At 41.5% G+C, this 21,820-nt stretch overlaps 1 protein-coding gene across 1 annotated transcript in view; it reads right to left on the bottom strand.

Annotated features, from left to right (window-relative positions):
• Positions 1–3,770: 3,770 nt before the first annotated feature.
• SYNE1 (spectrin repeat containing, nuclear envelope 1) overlaps positions 3,771–21,820 on the bottom strand; it is a 570,706-nt gene continuing 552,656 nt past the window's right edge. The window contains exons 141-146 of the mRNA XM_011996807.1: positions 18,786–18,986; positions 17,300–17,428; positions 15,443–15,655; positions 14,295–14,387; positions 12,885–12,943; positions 3,771–4,758 (exon numbers count right to left, since the gene is read on the bottom strand). Coding sequence (XP_011852197.1) covers positions 4,518–4,758; positions 12,885–12,943; positions 14,295–14,387; positions 15,443–15,655; positions 17,300–17,428; positions 18,786–18,986 — 936 coding nt within the window. The 3' untranslated portion in view covers positions 3,771–4,517. The remainder of the gene's footprint in view (positions 4,759–12,884; positions 12,944–14,294; positions 14,388–15,442; positions 15,656–17,299; positions 17,429–18,785; positions 18,987–21,820) is intronic.

The following is a 21,820-nucleotide window of genomic DNA, read 5'->3' as shown; positions in this document are numbered from 1 at the left end:
TTCAGTTTCATTATCTTTGGGTTACTTTAGGTATGGCAATCAGCCACAGTCACCCCAGGGTACTACTAAATCTAAAACTGAAATGACCACACTCAGCAAAACACCTCTCATTTCCCGAATTAACTTCTCAGTGTTCTAAGTGAAAAATTGCCTCCATGCTTATAAACCACTCCACCTGCCTCCATTTCCACAGATGGACATTCACACTCTTCAAAAACACATTTCACTGTAATATAAACTGGGTGACCAAGAAGCTAAAAGCAGAGGATATTTGCTCATAGAAAACAGAGATCTAACAGCTTTAATCTCCTTTCCTCCCCTAAATTAGATAGTGCTTCTATTAAATTCCCTTCTAGTTTCCCCATTTGCCTTCATCCCATTTCAGGACATAGCTTGTGCTGGGAAATATGGATTCTTCTCTATGTCAAAGGCCCAGTGGTGACTGCTTTAATGAGTCATTAAACAAGAACCATCTCAAATGCCCATCAATAGACTGGATAAAGAAAATGTGGCATGTATACACCATGGAATACTATGCAGCCATAAAAAAGAATGAGTTCTTGTCTTTTGCAGGGACATGGATGAAGCTGGAAACCAAATGAGTGAAAACTACACATTTTCACTCATAAGTAGGAGTTGAACAATGAGAACACATAGACACAGGGAAGGGAGCACCACACACTGGGGCCTGTCAGAGGGGTGGGGGGTAAGGGATAGGGAGAGCATTACGGCAAATACCTAATGCATGAGGGGCTTAAAACCTACATGATGGGTTGACAGGTGCAGTAAACCACCATGGCACATGTATACCTATGTAACAAACCTGCACGTTCTGCATGTGTATCCCAGAACTTAAAGTAAAATAGAAAATAAAAATAAAACAAACAAACAAACAAAATACAAGAACTTCTGAGATCCTCCCCGAGAGGACTCCCTGAGGGAGCTTGGAGCAGTTCCTGCCACATAGTGGGCATTCAATGAACTACTTGAGAGATTAGTGGCTATTGCTCTCCCCAGGCACTTCTGGACCTACTTGGTACACACTCAGGATATTTCAGTTTCTCCACAATCCCCTATGAATGTTTGGCGATGGTGCTGGTGAATGGGTTGCACCCAACAAGGAACCTGTCCATCGGGCTGCCAGACCAGCCCCTGGAGGCCCAGCTCTTCTGGCCACGATCAGCTTTCGTAAATCATCTCTCTCCACTATTCTTTGCTTTACGATCTTTTATGTGGCTTGTCAATTAAGTTTTGTAGCTATAATGTCTTTATATTTGGCCCCAGGGTGTAGGCTATCAGTCTACCCCAACCTGCATTTTTACAGTAAATCTCAGGACTCGGCATGCTGAACTTCCCATCTGGGCCTTCAGAAGTCTTCTCTTCTCACTTCTTACAAAAACAAGGGAAGCTCCTGTGGGTCCATTTTCCAGGAGGGACATTCCTGCTCCTCAGCCATCATTTCCCAAAAACCCTTTCATTTCTCCTGGGATTTCCTATTAAGTTACTACTTTTAGATTCTAATGCCTTATTTTTCCATGTTAGCTTTATTGGATTCTTTGTCCACTTTTCTAGCATTTCCCATTTGCTTGTGCAAATCTCCTTACCACCATGTTATTAAACCTTCCCTTCCCATCCTTCCTGGTCAGTGGATGGTCTCTTTATGCCCTTCTTCACCCAGCACTCATTTGGGACACCATTCCCTCTCTCTAGGCCACAGCAGGGCTCCTGACAGTCCTCACTGCAGAAATGGGAGCTACTTCAACCATCATCCATCAGTGTCCTTTTATCTCCTTACTATTCTTTAGACCATCCCACATCCCTTCCATGAAGCTTTCTCTCTCTGTTGCCAGAGCAAACGCTGGGTGCGGGTGAGGATGCTCATGGCCCCATACCCCCCGTCTCCCCATCATTGGTGTCTGGCGTGGCCCTTGCTAAACTGGCCAATCGATCATCTGGGGAAGAGTCACGACCTCATGGGTTCAATGTTTGCACTCACCAGGGCTCCCTACTTCTTTCCTGTTCGAAGGCTCTGTTGTTTAAATCTTCACAAAATGTAATGGAAATGGACGTTCCACACCCCTTTGGGGGTTTCACAGGGTTTTGTGAAAGGCACAAATGGAATGTATGCTAAGATCTTTCTTAATTGAAATAAAATGTTTTTTCTCAGCAACATTTGCCGTTTGATTCTTCAGTGATGGGAGATGCCTAGGAAGTCAGTTCGCGGTGATGTGGAGAAGAAATGCCTCTGAAGTCTCTTTGCTCTTGCCTTTTCCATGACGACACTCTCATTGTGTGGGATTTCCATAGCCCTTGAAGGGCAAAACTGCTCCGGAGGGAGGACTTCCCCTTCCAGGTATTGGGAGGAGTGACAGGGGAGTGAAGGAAGAGCGAGGCCTGAAGAGGGTCCCATCTCAGATGAGGGTGCAGGGCACCCTTCAATGCTAATGGCCACCGCTGCTCACAGCCTCTCCGGAAGCAGGAAGATGGGACACTTTAACCACAAGGTGGTCTTCTCTATAAAATAGCAATGGGGTGGGGGGGATCCATTGTGTTTCCTGTGGAACGCGATGGGTCCATGCCATGGGCCATAAGATACAGATAACCTGATGACAAGAAGCGGAGTAGTAGAGAGAAGTCTTAAATACAGTGTGAAAGTGATCAGGAAATTTTTCAAGAAGGAGGTGGCTTGTGAGCTGAGTCTGGTGAGGCAGGCAAGGAGGAATGAAGTTAGGGAAGTACGGGGCAGTGCTTTCCAGCAGTTAGGAGGCATAAAATCACCTCAGGCATCCCTTTAAAATGCCAGCTCCCAGGCCCTATCCCAGAGATTGAACTAGAAGGTCTGAAGCAAGCCCAGGACTGGGAAAGTTTAGCAAGCCCCAGGAACCCTAGTTGAGATGGACTCAGACTACCTGCATTATGGAAACCACAGAAGGCAGTTTCAGGCAAGGTGAAGGGCCTCGGTTTGGTTTAAATACTCAATTTAGAGCAGGATTTGTAAACTTAAATACCTCTGGGGGCTAGGGTGATACAGACCTTGAGAGAAGTTGAAGGTTTACAAGTACAAATAGGAGACTGTCTCTCAATTCTGAAAGGAACAGCAGCCAACAAGCTCCAGCAATTACTGCCATGCAGGAATACGTGCTCCAGACTAGGGCACCAGAGCTGTCTACAAGAAGAGAAGCCAGAGACCTGAGTTTTACATCCCCCAGAAATTATTAAATGATACATTAAAATGCCATGAGCATCACATAATTCCATGAGGGCCACTATAGTAGGCAAGTTCAGAGGAGCAAAACAAAATCTCATTGCATATGGACTTAAATGATAGAAGAAAATTGTATTTTATCTGGTAGACAATGAACAATAGAAGGCTTTGCAGCAAAGAAGGAATCTGAACAGAAGTGTGCTTTAAGAAGATTTCTGTGGCTGTTGTCTGCTCACAATGGAATGGAGAAGGGACTGCAGACAGCAGCTCCTAGGAAGCCCCTCCCAGTGTGGAAAAGGAATGGAGAAGAGAGAATGAGAGGTTTCCAGAAGCAAGAATTCAGGAGATTTGATTGCCTATGGAAGGAGGAAAAAAACGAATCACCTAGGGTCTTCTATGTCTAAATCCACACTGCCTCTTGTCATCCTTTTCCTTTAATATGTACTTATGTTCCAGCTTCATTCATTGCACAAAAGAAATGATCATTTAGGTTGCATTCTGATCAGTGCCTGCTTAATAATGAAACTTAGAGTTATTTGTTTAGGGAAAGAAAGCACAGACAAAATATTTTATAATATCTATAATAAATGCAAAGAAATCAATACAAACAAAACTTGGCTTTAGCAAACTGTACATACATAAATATCTTTTTTTTTAACTATAACATTCAACTTTTTTCACATAAAGCCTTCCATGATCTTATTTATTACATCTAGTTTTTCTTTATACCTCTAAAAAAAGTGCCTTTTAGATTTACAGCTTGTGCTTCTAAAGCAAAGGTTAAAACATCATGCCCCAAAGGAAAACAAGGTAAAAAGGAAGCTGCCATATAAGCTCTTAAAAATTGTATGTTACAAGGTTCTAAAATCTCTTCAGCACTGGTTGGTTGGTAGATTGTACGACACTGACATGGTGCTTGGGAGGGTCGTTTATCTGATGGTTGGAGCAGCACCATGGGAAAGCTGCCCAGATGGTCTACTGAAGTCCTTGGCTATGCATAGAATGGGCCAAGGGCCCAGAATTCACGAGTCCAGGGAACTTTGGGGGTCCTTACTCAATCTCTTTAGTGCTAAGGTTCAGAGTCTCAAACCAGGTTTCTTCCAAACCTTCTTGTCGTCTGTTTGTTCTCCTGTCACTGTTTATCCTCCACCTCCAAAGCCATGATTTGCACACAGGTGATCTGGAGGAGGGCTAAAGCTGCCACACTGAGGGCTTTTGCCAAGACCAAGGTCCTCTTGTTGATAGCTTGGGACTGCTTATGACCCGATCCTCCGCATGCTACCAGCACTTCTGCAGATGGCATCTGCTTAGTTCAGAGTGGAGGAGGGCCATTCGTGTATCTGAGCATGGGGTGGAATGACCGGGCAAAGTTGTTGGAGAGGGCACAGCTGTAGTCTTCCTCTGACATTGGTACAAGGCAGGCGAGCCCGATGAGGAGCAGCAGGAGAAGCTGAAGGGGAAGAGCTGCTCGGAGGACTCTGAACAGGAAGGTGCGGCTGGACCGATCTGGCCCAGGCTCAGAAAGGGAGGAATCGGAGCCACCTTTTGTGGACCTGAGAGAAGAATGGACATAAACAACTCAGATAACTCCAGTGTTGGATGGACGCTGCTTTTTGCCTCTGCACCTTCCTGGAAGCTAAAGGGCCATGCCAAGCACACCCCAGCCTGGTGATCAGCTGCCAGACTTCCACCGTGTGCCCAGGTCACCCCCACCACCAAATGAAGTTGTTGGAAACTGCACTGATGAGAAATAAACATTTAGTCAATCAACTAAACATAACCAATTGGGTTCAAATTCTATTCCTTTTATCCCTTACTTTGGTGAAGCATTTTCTAGCAACAAAAATAACTGCTCTATACACATTCTACCAGCATAAATTAAGTAGATCCAGAATAATTAAAATGTAGATATTTGATGCAGTACATTTTTGTTTTAAGAATATCAGGAACATTGTTAAGCAAAATTAGTTGCTGTCAGAATCATACCAAGTATCCCATCTAGCCATCCTGGATTTGCCAAAATCCATGCAGCGAAAATAAAAACAGTCTTAGTCATTTTGCACAGACCCACAAAAGCTTCATTAATCACAGAGTATACCCTGGTTTCATCTTGCACTGAATCAGCATCAGGCCCTGACATTAGCAGGTTCCAAAGCTGTACGAACAAGGAATAGCAGTGGGGTTTGTCTACAGAACACTAGTGTTGTATGATGTAGATGCTAGGCTGATCCTATCACTGATGTCGTTACTTTGGAAAACAGACACCATTTTCTGAGGAGGATGGACTGTCATCCTGTAGCCCCTTCTACACTCAAAGTGACAAGTTTTTCTATTTCACTTTTATCTTCCTTTTAAACAGTGCATTAGAGATTGAGTACAGGTTTCAGAGCTCTTAAGAAGGACTGCCTGGAAAATACAGGATCTGGAAGTAGATTCTGAGTTGGGTGCTGTTTTCTTTTTGTGAACAGCCATTAACTTTTTTTAGTTACTAGTAGAAAAGATGAAGAAAGAAATGTTGTTTACAACAGGCATCTGGTGTACACACAGACCCATACAACACTGAATGAGCAAAAATAAGAGACACAGCTAAAAGAAACATTCCCTTACAACTAGTATAAATTCCCTAAGGGTTTTAATATCACCAAGGATAAGGACACTGAATGTGAGGCTACTGGAATAATATGAGCATGTGAAATCTGTATTGGTGACTGTAGGTTTGGCCCAGAAGAAAGCACTATGTTTGTAGCTCACCTATTAGCTGTTAATTTCTGAAGACAGATTATCCTAATATCAGTGGGGGATGAGGAGTGACACCTGAGAAAATGAATATTAAAATAAAAAACAGAAAGAATACCCTAGAAGGGAACAGAGGGAGTATTTAAAACTCTTTTATTAAACCATCAAAGAAAAATGGGAGAGGGCCCGGCACAGTGGCTCCCGCCTGCAATCCCAGCACTTTGGGAGGCTGAGGTTGGCGGATCACTTGAGGCCAGGAGTTCAAGCCAGCCTGGCCAACATGGTAAAAATACAAAAATTAGTCAGGCATGGTGGCATATGCCTGTAGTCCCATTTACTTGGGAGGCTGAGGCAGCAGAATCGCTTGAACCCAGAAGCCGGGGGCTGCAGTGAGCCATGATCGGAGCACCACTGCACTGCAGCCTGGTCAACAGAGCGAGACTCTATCTCAAAAAAAAAAAAAAAAAAAAAAAAGAGAGACAAACGACAAACAGATTTGTTTGGCAAAACCCCCAAGAAGCAGCCCTGCACCACACAGTGTTTCTAGTATACTTCTTGTGGCGTAAGGAAAAATCAAATCACTGGCTTAAATTGGAAGCATGTTCTTTTCTGAAGTCCACACAACTAATGGCAGTGCAACGTAACCTTGAACAACTCACTTCATCTCTAGGTGCCAACCTCTTCACTAACCTCTTCAAATTAGAATAGATGGTATTCCACCTTTTAAGTTCCCTGTTTGATGTTTTGTCTTCTACTGATTTGTCAGTATAAATAATCTCCCAAGAAGTCACAAGAGCTCAATCACCATCTAGTGGTCAAACTGATTAACCGCCCTTGTGCTAAGACCAATGAGTTATTCCTAATAAGCTGAAAATGGAAAAAAAAAAAAAGTGTATCTTGTGAACATAAAAGAAATATGTCATATACCTTATTAGAGGAAAAGGAAAATAGAAACTTCTTGAGTTACCTGAGCATAAAATATTCACGTTGAGACAGGGCCTTAGAGAGCATCCAATTCATCTGCTAATTTTGTAGGTGAGTAGCTAAGGACAGTTCATGTTTACTCTTCTAATTGCTAGGCAGCACTCTGAGCATTTCTATTGGGTTCTGTCATTTAATCCCCACAGCAGTCCTCTGCGGTGTGTACTTATTAACCTCATTTTATAGATGATGTGAAAGAAAGCTCAGGGAAGTGAAATAACTAGCTCAAGCTCACACCGCCGGTGGCAGAAGATTTCAACTCTGTGATTTTAACTACCAGAACCTGGAGACTCTAGACAGGGCGAACGACCTGCTCCAGATCCCACAATTAAAGGAAGAGGCCTAGCAGGAACTCGGGGTTCCAAAATCCCTGCCCACCGCACTCTCTGCTGTGAAATGTTTTGCCAGTTGGTGATATGAATAATGGTAATTCAGGTCGTATTCATGTCACAGGTATCTCACATGTAGAAGCAAAGAAGAGAATCGCGAACTTGCATCCTAAAATACTTGGAAACAAGTGGTTTCCTCGTGTCTAAAATAAATGCCTCTGGTCGTAAGGCCTCACAGTATCCGGCAGATCATCAAATCTGTGTGGACGTGGAGACATTTTGTTTTGAGGCAGTTATATAACCATGGGCAAGTAAATTAGTCCCTCTGGCCTTCAGTTTTCTCATTTGCAATGATGAGGGGTGCATTGATACCCTAAAATTGTTTTGGCTCTCATGGTTTATGATTCAATGGTTTGCCTTAAAGTGTCTTAAGAAGGACAGGATAGCCACCCACAAACTCTGGATCAAATTTTCTTCAAAATGTCCTTTCTCTGACTTTAAAATACGCCCTGGCAACCAACACTCAACACCTGTAGCTAGATGAGTTATAACAGAATGACAGAAGAGAGCTCCACAATTCCTAGTTATTAAATATCTGACTAATTTTCATTAGGAGGCATTTAAGGACTCTCTTGATGGGAATATTTACATATCTAATTGATAATACAATCTGACAGAGCTGAATAGCTCCTCTTTGTCAATCTTAAATTCTTTGTGCAATTAGGTCAAAGATCAAGATCAAAACAAGGGCTGCCTATTGACCAGTTCACTCCTGAGAAAAATGGCAAACCGTTGAATCATAAACCATGAGAGCCAAAACAATTTTAGGGTATTAGTGCACCCCTCATCATTGCAAATGAGAAAACTGAAGGCCAGAGGGACTAATTTACTTGCCCATTTTTGATAAAAATGTCACCATTTACACAATAGGGGCTCCTATGTTGGAGTCTGTTGAAGGACATGGCACATTTAACAGCACCAGAGCATTTTTTAATTAAACTTAAATTTGTGCATGACTTCTAATGTTGAAGAACGCCAAGCTAGGAAGAAGTCATGGGCTGAGATGGGGACGGAGAGAACACACAATACTCAGTGACTATCCATGCAGTTGGCTGCCCTTGAAAATATCCAAACCATCCACTGGGAAAATGCCTGTCCCCTTGGGGTAATTACCAGAGTTTCAACATGCCCAAAGCTGCCTCTTCTTCAGGGGGAACTTGTTCCAGTGATTTTAGTATCAAGAAGTTAATGGTCCCAGGGAAAGGGTTATTTTTAATATTTATCTACTGTCCTAAAAGTCACTTAAGTTTTTAGAGTCTTGGGAAATTTGATAAGGGAAAGAACAAAGGTGACTTGTTGACTACTCACTGGTCATTCTCCTCTGGCCTTATTACATACATGGATGCCAGTTTAGATCGTGTTTATATAGGAAAACTTAAATGTGTGAGCCTCCTTAAGGAACATCATCAATACAGATATATCAGATAGTTCTGTCCAGAAAAAAAGTGCTTATTCTCTACAAGTAAATTTTTATTTATTTTTCTCACTTCCCTCACTCCTTCAAATTTCCAGGTAAATAGTTGCCCAGGAGTTGTTTCATCTCTGTCCCAAAATACCTAGACAGTTGCAGGATAAGGAGAATGGCAGGGAAGGAGTAGTGACTAAAACCATACTCTTCAAAAGAAAGGGTACAGGACACACACTTGTGAGAAGTCTGAATGCCATGCACATGGGGTATGACTCACTTTGAAAATTGTTCATAATCAAGGAAATGAAAATGAGTTAATTTTGTGCATACATCATTTAAAGCCAAATGAGAAAAAACTTCTAATTTATTTTGTTACTTGTCAGCTAACACTGGCAGTATGTAACAGGAATTTATTGTGCAGAAATATCTAGATTGTCCATGATCTTGATCCTGCCCTTACGTGTCTTGTCTTTGAAACCCAGTGTTTCCTGGATATGTGGTTCAGGAGACAAGTTTCCAGAATCAAGTTAGAACCCAGGTCTTCTTTTTTTCCAAACCAAACATTCTGGCTAATCCTAAACTACCTGAGGCAGCCTGTGGTGGCCTCAGCTCTAAAACCATTGTTTAAAGGCTCCTACCCATCAGCGGCCCTTCAGCTGAGTGGTATGGTTAACAGGGTAGGGTCTGGAGTCAGGGGAGACCTGGGTTCAAATCCTACATCTTTACACCTCTAATCCCCAGTGTCCTTGTCTACAAATTGGGAATATAGCCATGTCATGGGATTCTCATGAGGGTTAAAAGAGGTAACATACATAAAATGCTTAGCATGTATACAATTAAGCACTAAATAATTAAAACACATTAAGTACTAAATAAATGTCAGCAACTTATCACTATTATCTGTATAATTATACCAATGGTGTGCTGACTCATACCCTTAGGGGTTGGCTGGATTCAGCCTTTTCTCTCAGGAAAACATACCTGATTTATTAATAGTGCTTTCAAGGATGTGATAAATTTCTCAAACTGCCTGTCCTGTTCCCTGGAAACACCAGGAAGGCCTACCTCAAATAGCAACAGAGAAAACTACTGGAGCCTTACCCTACAGCTGTCCTTGGGGCACAGGTAACCAACCTGCCTTAGAGGGGAGAGGCTCTGTGCTGAGGCTCTTTGAATGCTTTGAATAAATAGATCCCCAGATAATTCTGACAGAAAAGACTTGAAAACAAATTCTACAAGAAACTGAATAGTGTTTATAGTGAGGCTCTAGTGTACATGCAAAAACCCCCCACTGCCTTTTCTTAAATATATCTGATTAACTTGAATACATTTCTCAATGAGGCCTTTTTTCCCTCTTTCAGTGTTTCGGCCAGTCATTTGCCACTTCTCATTCCATCTTAGTTCTCTGTAAAGAAGGTGCCAGAGACCTAAGGTGCCCAAGGCAATTTTGCATTTTACAATTCTAAACTTTAGAATGAAGTCATCAATTTGCTCCATCCAGACTACAGAACAATTATTCCTTTGCCTTGCTGGAAATTGGAGTGAAATCTTTCTAGTTGTGAATTTCAACTCAGCTGCAGTAGCATTTTGAAGAATTAATGGTGATAAGGTTAGAAAATTTTAAATCAAATGTAGGGAAAAAGTACCAGCTAGCGCATCATAAGCACTTGCTTTGAAAGCATGCTTCTAAAGGTGTTTAGCCTCAAATAAAAATCACGAATATGGTTATTATGAATGCACGCACAGATTTTTATGTTTCTAATTTTAAGAAGCTCTACGGAGCTCCCTATAATGATTTAGGGAATCTCTAGATTCTGATATACTGCAAGTCTTTTAATGGTAGGAATTACATTGAATTAATTTTGTAGGCCCAGGGCCTAAATTTAGTAGGTGTTCAGTAACTATTGGCATCAATTCATATGTAGGTTTAAAATACTGTATGAAGGCATAGAATCACCACCATCAAATCAAATTGAAATATGTAACAGGCTAGTATAATGTTAACATCTGACTTTAAACAACAATAAAGAAACCAAATGAGTAACTCCTCCCTTCAAACTAGTAGTTTCTTCCAACTCAGTCTCTTTCTCCTCTCAGGAAGAATGCACATCTAAAAATTTCCCATTGCAGACCGCTGGAAACAACATTCTAAACTATTTATGCTTCTGCAATAACCTTTCCAATTTGCTGGACCAGTGCAAGATTCAACACAAGATATCTCAAGTCTCAATGTAAAGGACCACCACGACAGCCTTGACTGTGGGTGAAGTTCATTCTTCCCCAGCAGACTCTGCATTTCATTGGTGGGGTTGGGTGTGCCCCAAACAGAGCTGCCGAGGGTAACGAAGCCCAAGAATGTTCAACCACAACCTGTCTGCGAAGGTGTTTGATGACGTTTGCCATTCAAGTGAAGATTATTTATGATCCAGTTCCACCTGAGTAGCAAAGTGAACACTATGCTGAATGCTCAGAAAGATGTTAATCAACCGTGCTGGACAGAGCAGAGCTGAAAGGCGCCTTGCGAGTGCCATAGTGAGAATGTGGCTGTCCCAGCTGCAAAGCCCTGTTAGGAGGCATGAGGAAGCACTTGCTGCCCTAAGAAATGATGCCGTTGACATTTTCAAAAGGTCTATGCGGCTGTCTGAAACAATGGGGAGAACAGATAGACGCAATATTTGGGAACCACAGAGTGACTGCTGTTTGCATCGTTAACGTAAGCGCTTTCCCCTTTCTCATCACCATCATTTGTATCAACCAAAGAACTGATCTCCGGTATCCTCAAAGGAATGCTCGGGGATATTCTTCACCTCTGTTCACGGCACATCAGCAATTTGTGGGGAAAAGATGGACTGTGTAACACAATGATCTGTCTGAATTGTCTCTACTTATAGGGGACTGAGCAAACCTTAGAGCATCTGCGGATGCTCGTCATTATCTTCAAAAGTCCCCATGAGTTTTTCTCCATATTTTATGATTGCTATTTTGTTTAGGATAGAAAAAAAACTCATAAAATTGTCTTCAAGCCAAACCAAAGGAAATGAAAAGAAAAAAAAGAAAAAGAAAAAAAAAACAGTAAAGGGAGGTTTAAAACCAGAGAACATATGAAAATATGTTCTGCCTGACTTCAGCCGAGTGGGAAGGACCAAATGAAAGAGCCAGTCCCTTATGCACAGCTGGAAAACTAAAATTATTACTCAAGGGTTGTTTACAGTTCTACATTTCCTCATCCCCACCCTCCTTCCAGGAATTCAGATTCCTGCTCAGTGGTGATAAGTTTCCAGAGGGGCAAGCTACTTTAACCGTGAATTGCTAGGGACTGGAATGAAAACAGGCTCCGAGGACTGTTTTCATTTTTTAGAAAGCTGTCTGGGGAAAGTTGAACTGATCAGTGGAGGAGCAGAGGAGCACAGACACCACACCGACAACAAAGAAGGCAAAGCACTGCTAACTGCGGGAGTGAGGGGCTGCTGGAGGCCAGGCGGGAAGCGCGGAGTGGCAGCTGTGAGTCGGCTCTTGGGAGGTGACTGGGTAGGGGCACTGGCTGCTGCGGGTTCCAGAGTGAGCTTGCCCAGTGCCCGGAAAGTGAGTGGCTGGGTGTGCTGGCTGAAGGGAAGTTTTAGGATAAGCAGAAGAGAGAAGGTACTTATAAATTTTCAATGAACACCAAATTAGGACTTGCCATTTTGAGACTCCAAAACCCACAATCTGGATAAAACATGAAAATAAAATAAAAAGTTGGGGATGTTAGTATATTTTATTCAGATATGCGGGTTTTGTGAATGGTAAAAGAATTCATTGATCGATTACCTGTCTTATTGTAAACTCTAGAAATAAAGAGGATGATAAAAGTCTGCCATGAATCAAATGGCAGTGGTGCCGCCAGTTGTAATTAAATCCTTATTGACAATTTGATGAAAAGTACCAGATGGGCTATGTTGAGACAAACAGAATTTTCACGGAGTCCAAATATTTTATGCTCCGAAATTTACTTGAACATTTCATTTAGAAACATCTCTTCCAATTTATGAGGAAAGGGTGTGGACTGAAATGAGTAATTTCCCAACTACCCTGAGGCAGACCAGATACAGGCCTACCTAAGTCATGGACAATTTTCATCATCCTCTTGGGGTTCTAGAACAGTGTGGAAACCAGGAGAAGGAGGTACCTGCTATGTGGACTGCTGACAGAGGGTCCAGGCTGTGAGAGACTACATTTGCCTCGTGGCTGTTTGCAATGAACAGGGGGTAAAGAAAGAAGAATGTTCAGTCCAGGCAAATAAAGACAAGCTACTAATGAAAATTAAACTAAAAGTGCAGCAAAGGAAAAACAAATCAAATGAAATGATCAGTACCCATGAATTAAGGAAACTGGCTTTTCTTTTGTTGAAGAAGTGAAATAAATTTACATCTATGTGATTAGCCACTGATAAACATAAATTGGGATTCTGGAGTCCATACTAGGGTGGGCATATTTCTCTTGACTTTTCGTGGTAGAAACACATGTGTATATTTACATACAATAAAGGTAAAATGCACTATGCCATACCATGTATTTCAAAGACACTTTACATATTTTTTTTTCATCTTTTAGAATACTAAAACAGTGTTAAAATTCTTGGCCCATAAGAAATAACAATGGCAATATGAGATTGGTCTTTGTAGTGATGAAGCCCACCTTAAATATTCAAGTTAAAGAAAGGTTAAAATTCGACTTGAAAAGCCAGTATTCCTTCACATTCTTAAACTAGGATCTATAGGAAACTAGTGAATGTAGTAAAAAAAAAAAAAAAAAAAAAAATCCTAAAAAAGATAATACATTTATCAGCATAGAACACAAATGTTTATAACAAAAAAAGTCAAATGAAATCAAAACTTCTAAAAACTAAGGAAAAATGGAATGAATATAATCATAAAGCTGGACAAAAAATATATAACAAAACAAAAAACAATCTTCTAATTACACAGAGAAATCAAGGCATAGAGGGTAGCAGGGGCCGAATTTGTCCTTTCATCCTCTTTGTGTTCAGTGAGGCAGCCCCTGCCAAGGCCTGTGGGTGAGTTGTTGCCATCTTAGAGGCGGGACAATTGCCGCAAACCTTCAGGACCACCACCCAGAAGCGGCTTAGCTTGAGAGTCAACAGAACCTCCACTTGCCTTAACGAGTCAATGGCTCACAGGTGTTCACGGTTCTGTGCACCTCCAGCCCAGGCGCCACTGCAAGTGGTGGCCTACCTTTTAAGATAGTTGTGGCAGCCGTGGCTTGAAGAAAGGAGCCACCAAAGGGACAAATGGGCACCATTCTCGAAATTTTCTTATTTGAGGAAGAAAAATAAATGCTCTCCCTGCATACCAGCCACACGTTGAGTCCTGATTTTTTGGAAAACCAGAATCGCTCTTTTCCATTCCTGAGCGCATGCTGGGAGGGGATGTGGCAGGGCGGATGAAGCGCGCTACCCTGTGTGACAGCCCTCCTCTGGAGGGGACGCCTGCCTGTGAACCCTGTGGTGGGTGCAAATGCCGTCACTTCCCAGTGTTCCCTCCCACGGGCCAACTGAAAATGACCAGTGGAAAGTTACCGTTTTCTGTCTGTTTGGGGTGCTCCTTCCTGATGTGGGACTCACAGACCCTGAGGTGTCCAGTTCATCAGCAGAAGACCAGGAAGACAAATCCTACGTGGGAGAAAGATTCTTTTAACAACTCCACCTCCCAGACCCACGGGGGCCCCATGTTGCACCACGCTATCTCCCACTCCATCTCCATCCACCCCCATGTCTCCACCATAAAAACCAAACCATTCCTTGGGAAAAATGGAACCAGACAGGAACAAGAAGAATAGGGCCAAATTCTTCTAGTGGGTTGGGATTTCCTAGTTGTCTGTTTGGCCATTCTGGAAAATATAGCTATGATTTTGTTATTGCTGAGTTTCACTTATAGCTTTAATATTTCTTGGAGACATGGATGTGAATGAATTGATATTGGTTTGGGAGGGGAAGAAACCTGCCGTAGAGCCTGCTGGTCACTCAGCCCGAACAGAAATCAATATATTCCAGTTAGAAACAAAAGACAGTCATCCAGGAGTCTGCCTTTTCGCATTAGAGAGACTTTATTATTTTGGGCACTGCTGCTATTCAGAGTAGATTGTTCTTTTGCAACTTACAGCAGGGCAAAATGTGTGTTCATGGCAGAGTTTCCCAACAGAATGGTTGAAATCTTACCAGGCATCATCACACCAGCAAATGCATTTCTCAAAACCAATAATACCACAATGGAGGCGATTGTAGAAAAAATATAAAAAATTAAATAAGCAGAGGACCACTTTTTAATGGTTTTTTTTTTCCTGTATACATAATGGAGAATTCATGCCTGAGAGGGGTTAAATACAAAACTCAGATACAACAGTTGGTTTGCTCTACCATGGCTGTGTAACTAACGTGTGTAAATTCTTAAACAGGGTGAAATAAAATGCCACAGCAGTTGCGGTAACAGCATTAGTAATGATGACAAGAGAGCTTTTGGATTTAATAGAATCAAAAGCAGTGTCCTGTTGTACAAGTTTATGTGGCTGCTTTTTTATTTTGAGATAGGCCTTGTAAGAGCAGTGGCTGAAAGAAGACACTCCATTCTGACAAGTACTATATTTAAAGTCTTTCTAAAATGCATGAAGATGATGCTTCTTGGGTCTCCAGTAAGAAATGCGACATGATGATGTCTGTTTAGAGCTTACCTGCTGACTACTTGACACGTCTAATAACTTCTCCAGTTCCTTGATATGACGACTGACCTCCTTCAAGAGAAGTTTGAGCCGATTTCCAATAACATGGACTTTTTCTTTGGCTTCTAAACAGTCTGTTCCTTCAGCATTCACCAGTAGTTGGCAAGACATGTCTTGCAAAGAGGCTACTCTGAGTTGGGATTCCAACAGCTCATGCTTTATTTGCTATGCATACAAAAATAAAAAATTTTTCTAAGCATTTTTGATAAATGGCAAAAGCTCCAAAAGTGCAGAATGAGATCAACTTAACTTGGTGGGAAATTATACCTGAGTATCAGACGTGGAGCTCACACACTAAAGGATGCAGCAGCTCATGACCTGAGCTCTACTCCTGCCTCTGCCAAAAATATTCTATAAGACCCCTGACCCTCTCTGATCTCAGTGTGATTTTGACGCCTGGTCCACAGGATTATTGGAAGGTTCGAATTGCTTAATATATATATGACAGTACTTAAAATGTAGATTAGTATGCAAGTGAGACATAAGATAGTCTTTTAAACAGAAAAGTACAACATCAAATACAGCAAAACAGAAGTATGTCTAGGTATCCTCCGATATCTAGTCAAGATTTTTTTTAAAAAGGGGTGATTCATCATTCACAGCCTAATGCCAGAGGTCAAAGTGAAGTAACAATGCAGTTCCACAGCTATTTCCTCTAGGTTTCTAAGACTATTATGGTACTGAATCAAAAGGTACCAATTCTGTAGTTTAGGTGAGTGTTAAATGTTAAGACATAACATTTTTAAAATACAGAGAGCTACAAAGTGCATAGTATTTTCTTCTAATGGAACTCAAATATGCTTCCTTATCTTCTATAAAGTCACTTAAATACACTGTACTTTATATTGTCCAAAGATCCTTGTATAAGGGGCTACCAGGTAATTTCCTTTTGAATTTAGTGCTAGAAAAAGTTTCTCCTTCCTTGAGAACTGTTATGTTTTGTTTTTGTCAGATAATGAAAGTAAGTTTACTCCTTGTTTCCCATTTTGTCTTAGCTTTCAGAAAACTTGATGCTAAGATTCATGTTTAATCTGCTATATTTAATTCCTCTTTAAAAGAGTTGGCTGGGTGCGGTGGCTCATGCCTGTAATCCCAGCACTTTGGGAGGCTGAGGTGGGTGGATCACCTGAGGCCAGGAGTTCGAGACCAGCCTGGTCAACACGGTGAAACTCTGTCTCTACTAAAAATATAAACATTAGCGAGGCGTGGTGGTACACACCTGTAGTCCCACCTACTCAGTAGGATGAGGCAGGAGAATTGGCAGGAGAATTGCTCCAATCCCGGAGGTGGAGATTGCAGTGAGCTGAGATCGCACCACTGCACTCTACCCTGGGCAACAGAGCGAGACTGTCTCAAAAAACAACAACAAAAACAAACAAACAAAGACTTAATTGTCTCGTTCTATTCCAATATTTTAATGAACTTTTATTATAAGCCACCAAATATACTTTTGGGCCACAGATGTAACATAAAGTTTAAATTAAGCTGCCTTAATAAACAACACAAGCTAATTAAGATTGATTGAGAATACTAAGATTTTTACAATTGAGCAGATATCATCTGGCAGATTCTAAAGCTTCTAAATCAGATTCTAAATCAGATTCTAAAGCTGGCAGATATCATCTTCTATGCACATGCTTGCTTTACCAAGATTGGAAACCACAGGGAGTTAAAAAAGTGTAAAATAGAGAGTATAACGCAAAAAGTTTAAAAAAAAAAAATAACACTTACCACTTATATCCATTTTCTGCAAATGAAATACAACCCTGCTAAAAATAACTGGAGGCTGCCAGAGTTCACACATCTTACCATAAGCTGTTTGTGATGGTCCTGAAGTATCTCTGCATCAAGGTTAGAATCAATAGGGACAATTTCATTTTTCCTTCTGTCAATGTTCTCCAGCATAAGAAGCAAACCATGGCTCATTTCATGGAAACCCTACAGAAAACAGTTTAAAGTAACTGTAGATAAAATATTTTTATTTCTCTCACAACTTAAATGTCTTTCAACTGCCACCATTAGCAAACACACATTGGTTTTAAGAACGTACATGCAACTCCTTTCTGAGGAAGGCACTGGTGCTTTTGCAATGACCTGATCATGAGTTCACGTTCTTACCAAAAGCATCTAATTTATTACTTGGAGGAAAATTTAGACAAAAAGAAAATTGGCATCAAAATACCTTATTTCTGAAAAAAGGGTAGTGCCATTATACAGTTTAGAAGGAAGCAACTCTGCTGCCCTCTCTTCTCTGTGTATTCAAATCTTTCCATCTTTTAAGGCCTACCTAGGCTGAATTTCATATCCCCTTCATTCATTTATTCATCCATTTATTTATTCAACATACAGTTACTAAAGATCTCCTACAGATAAGGCACTGTACTAGGAGTGGGTGCAGAGGTGAAACAGCAGTTTAGGTACCTGCTTTCAAGGAACTATTACTCTTGGGGCACATATAAACTTGGAGAGCAGGCTTCAAATCCTTCCACGGCTTTCCATTGTGCTCAGAATATGATCCAATCTCCTGGCTTGGACCTACAAAGCCATCTGGTTCCTGACCACCTCCTCAGTCTTTCTTATCACTCCCTGGCTCGGCTCACCGACTACACTCTGGTCACCATGACCTCTTTTCTGTTCCTAAAGACACTAAGTCATTTCCTGCTTCTGGGACTTTCCATTTATTCTATCACCTTCATAGCAACATCCTTCCAATGTTAGCTCAAAGAGCCAAATAAATTCCCTGACTACCCTCTCAAAGTGGCTCTTCTCAGTTACTTTTATCGTCCATGTCTGTAAGTATCTTGTTTAACTATTTACTTGCATTTTATTGATCTTGTCATCCCCATCAAAAGCAGAGGCCATGCTTTATTCAATGTTTTAGCACCACATCTGCCATACAGTGGATGCCCAGCAAATAATTACAGTATGAATGGATAAATAATATTTGTAATGCTCACTTTGATGTTCAAGAAAGGTTTGCCCAGTAAATATCTGTTGAATAAATAAAGGAAATAAATGAATGAGTCATAGAAGGAGCGTTTGGACTGAGATATAACATGAGGAATAGTCTCTTCTTATCTGGACAGATGACAGGATCTAGAGATTTTGAACACGGTCTTGAACATGCAGAAATGCTCCAGTAAAATGACAACTTTGGGCACAAGGTTATCTCACTGAAATACTGACTTTGGGGAGCAACTGCATCCCTCTAGAAACTATGACACATCAAGTCACACACTCAGCTAAACCGCTAATGTCTGGCTCTGAGTCATCTCCTGCCCAAAGCTCTACAGACCTGGCACTGCATCAGGGCATCCTGCAGTAGGCCCCGCCACTCCTCCAGCAGAGAACACACTCGGTCCCAGCGCCCATTCATCTGTGACAAGCGATCCTGCAGGTCCCGACTCTCCTTGCTGTCAGCCTGGGTGAACTCAGGGCTGCAGAGATTGATGGAGAGGATGATGGCTTTGCGGTGGTCCACGGCTTTCTGGAGCTCCTGAAAAGAACAAAAAAGACAATCGAACAAGGACAATAATGACAAAGATATTTTCCCTTGAAAATGTTTCACCTGAATGAAAAGATCCATTAATTTAAACTGGCCTTAACAGGATGGCTAGGTAAAAGACAGAAGGTGCACACCACTGATAACTGTATGGCAGTTGGAAGAAATGAATTAGATGAGTACTTAATAACATGGATGAATCTTAAAAAAACAGGGTGTAGAGTGAAAAAGTCAGAAACAGAATGTTACATGGAACACAACAGCCTCAATACATTCACACACACAAATCTACATTTTTAAAGAATATATCTGAACAAAGAATGTCTGCTAAATATTTTAGAATAGCTACCATTTTGAAAATCAAATGGGAACTTAGAGTTCAGCCAGGGTAGGGGTTGTAGTGGGAGGAATAAAGAGAAGAGGAGTCTTGTAGGAAGCAACAATAACGCTGGGCAATGGCCTCATTAAGGAGCATGCTTGAGTCCACACTCTGTACGGAGGTTCAACCACAACGAAACTCAAATGTGTGGGCCTAAAAATGAGGCAAAGAAAACAGATGTCAGGGCCCTGGACTCCAGATGTACTGAATCTGCAGGTTCAGTGGCCCACAGGCTGAGAATACTGCCTGTGTCACAAGCCACACTGATGTGAAGGTAGAATGAATTGCGTATTTCATAAGCTAACCAGTTAGGTTTGATTTCACAAAAACCAGGTGACTGATTTTTGGCTTTGTGCATTTCTAAAACATCCAATGCTCAATTCCAAGAACTTGAGCACAGGAGTCTGTGTTAGTAATTGAGTATCTGGGTACTGTTTTAAAACCCCCAAACCAGTTAGGGTGAGAGATCCTGGAAGTCACATTGACCTATGCTGCATTTTGAAATCATTTCTCGCTAGTCCTGCTATGTTCCCAATCTGTCTTGATTTGTCACTTTTCAATAGGTTCTTAACATACTGTAGAATAGATTCAATCACACAGACAACATGGGTTTAAGAGACACTGTGAAAATACTCGATTATTCCACAGATTTATTCAGAGAAAATACGGACGGGAAGGATCCGGAGAAAGTACAAAGAAGGGTGTCTTTTTTCTTGTCATGCAGGATGACTTGCAAGGTCTTATTTCCCTATGCTAATCTCTCTAAGGTCTCAGACCCTGGCCAGCATTCGCTTCATCAACGTTTTAAGGAATCTGGTTATAATGCAACATTGCCTTACTAGAGTAATTTAGGGACTCTAGATAAAAATGCATTTCATAATGCAGATATTGTAAATCTCCCACGTGGTACTTTGTCCTGAAATTCATGGGGTAGTGTAGAGGCCTTTCTATAAGGATGCACCTTTTGGATCACCTGGAGGGGAGATTCATTTCTCTTGTTTGAAGTTTTCTATGTTTGAAAATTTAAAACAGGCCAAGCGTGGTGGCTCACGCTTGTAATCCCAGCAATTTGGGGGGATGAGGCCGGTGGATCACTTGAGATCAGGCGTTCGAGACAAGCCTGGCCAACATGGCAAAACCCTGTCTCTACTAAAAATACAATAAATAGCCGGGCATGGTGGTGCATGCCTGTAGTCCCAGCTACTCAGGAGGCCGAGGCAGGAGAATCACTTGAACCCAGGAGACGGAGGTTACAGTGAGCCAAGTGCATGCTAGCCTGGGTGATAGAGTTGACTCTGTCTCAAAAATAAACAAATAAATAAATAAATAAATAAAAAAAACAAAATCATACAATCACTAAAAGAAAGCCAAAAAACATCAACACCAAATTAAAAGCATATACTAAAACCATAGAAACACAAAAGAAGCACACACTTCATTCCTTATCCCGACCTCCGAGAGCCTGGGTAGCTACATTTTGAGGAACAGCACATCTTAAGGCTGCCCAAACAGGAAAAAAAAAAGCACTGATGGGTTTTAAAAAGAAACTGAGCTCTCAGTTCATGAGATGCTCACAACAGTCTCCATATATTAAAGCATGTTAGTATCTGGGTTAAGGAGGATTTTAAAATCTAGAGCTGGAGTTAAGTAAGGGAAGTTAACTTGTGTACTATATCCTGTGGGCCAAACCAAAATCAAATGCAAATGCCAGGTGTTTCACCACACTCACTCTATAGTTTTATTTATTACAGCAAAAATTGCTTCTACCACTACTGTAATCAATTTCAGAGGTTTCCCTTACTTAAGGTCGAATAATTTCATTACGTCCCCCATAAATTCATGCAGATACAATTTGGGAGAGGATTTCTCTCCAGCTCTAGATATAGACCTGTAGGACCTTGGTCATTCTGTATTTCCCTTACAAAGAGTTCTCATAGGTCTCAGAAGTACCTGGATGCTTCATGAAATTTTAATTGGGCATTTCTTAAAATATCAATTCATTAAATCATGCATGATTATTTACATGGTGGATAGTTCTACAACATGGTCCCCTTTTCTGCCCTTGAAAACCATCTTTTGGCCGGGCATGGTGGCTCACGCCTGTAATCCCAACATTTTGAGAGGTCGAGGTGGGTGGATTACCTGGGGTTAGGAGTTTGAGACCATCCTGGCCAACATGGCAAAACCTCGTTTCTACTAAAAATACAAAAATTAGCCGGGCTTGGTGGCGTGCACCTGTAATCCCAGCTACTAGTGGGACTGAGGCAGGAGGATCGCTTGAATCTGGGAGGCAGAGGTTGCACTGAGCTGAGATCATGACACTGCACTCCCGCCTGGGCAAGAGAGCGAGACTCCGTCAAAAGAAAGAAAGAAGGAAAGAAGGAAAGAAGGAAGGAAGGGAGGGAGGGAGGGAGGGAAGGAAAGAAGGAAGGAAGGAAGGAAGGAAGGG

This window comes from Mandrillus leucophaeus, unplaced genomic scaffold (assembly GCF_000951045.1).
Source record: "Mandrillus leucophaeus isolate KB7577 unplaced genomic scaffold, Mleu.le_1.0 Scaffold524, whole genome shotgun sequence".
NCBI classification, from domain to species: Eukaryota; Metazoa; Chordata; class Mammalia; order Primates; family Cercopithecidae; genus Mandrillus; species Mandrillus leucophaeus.
This window is presented reverse-complemented; position numbering and strand designations above follow the sequence as displayed.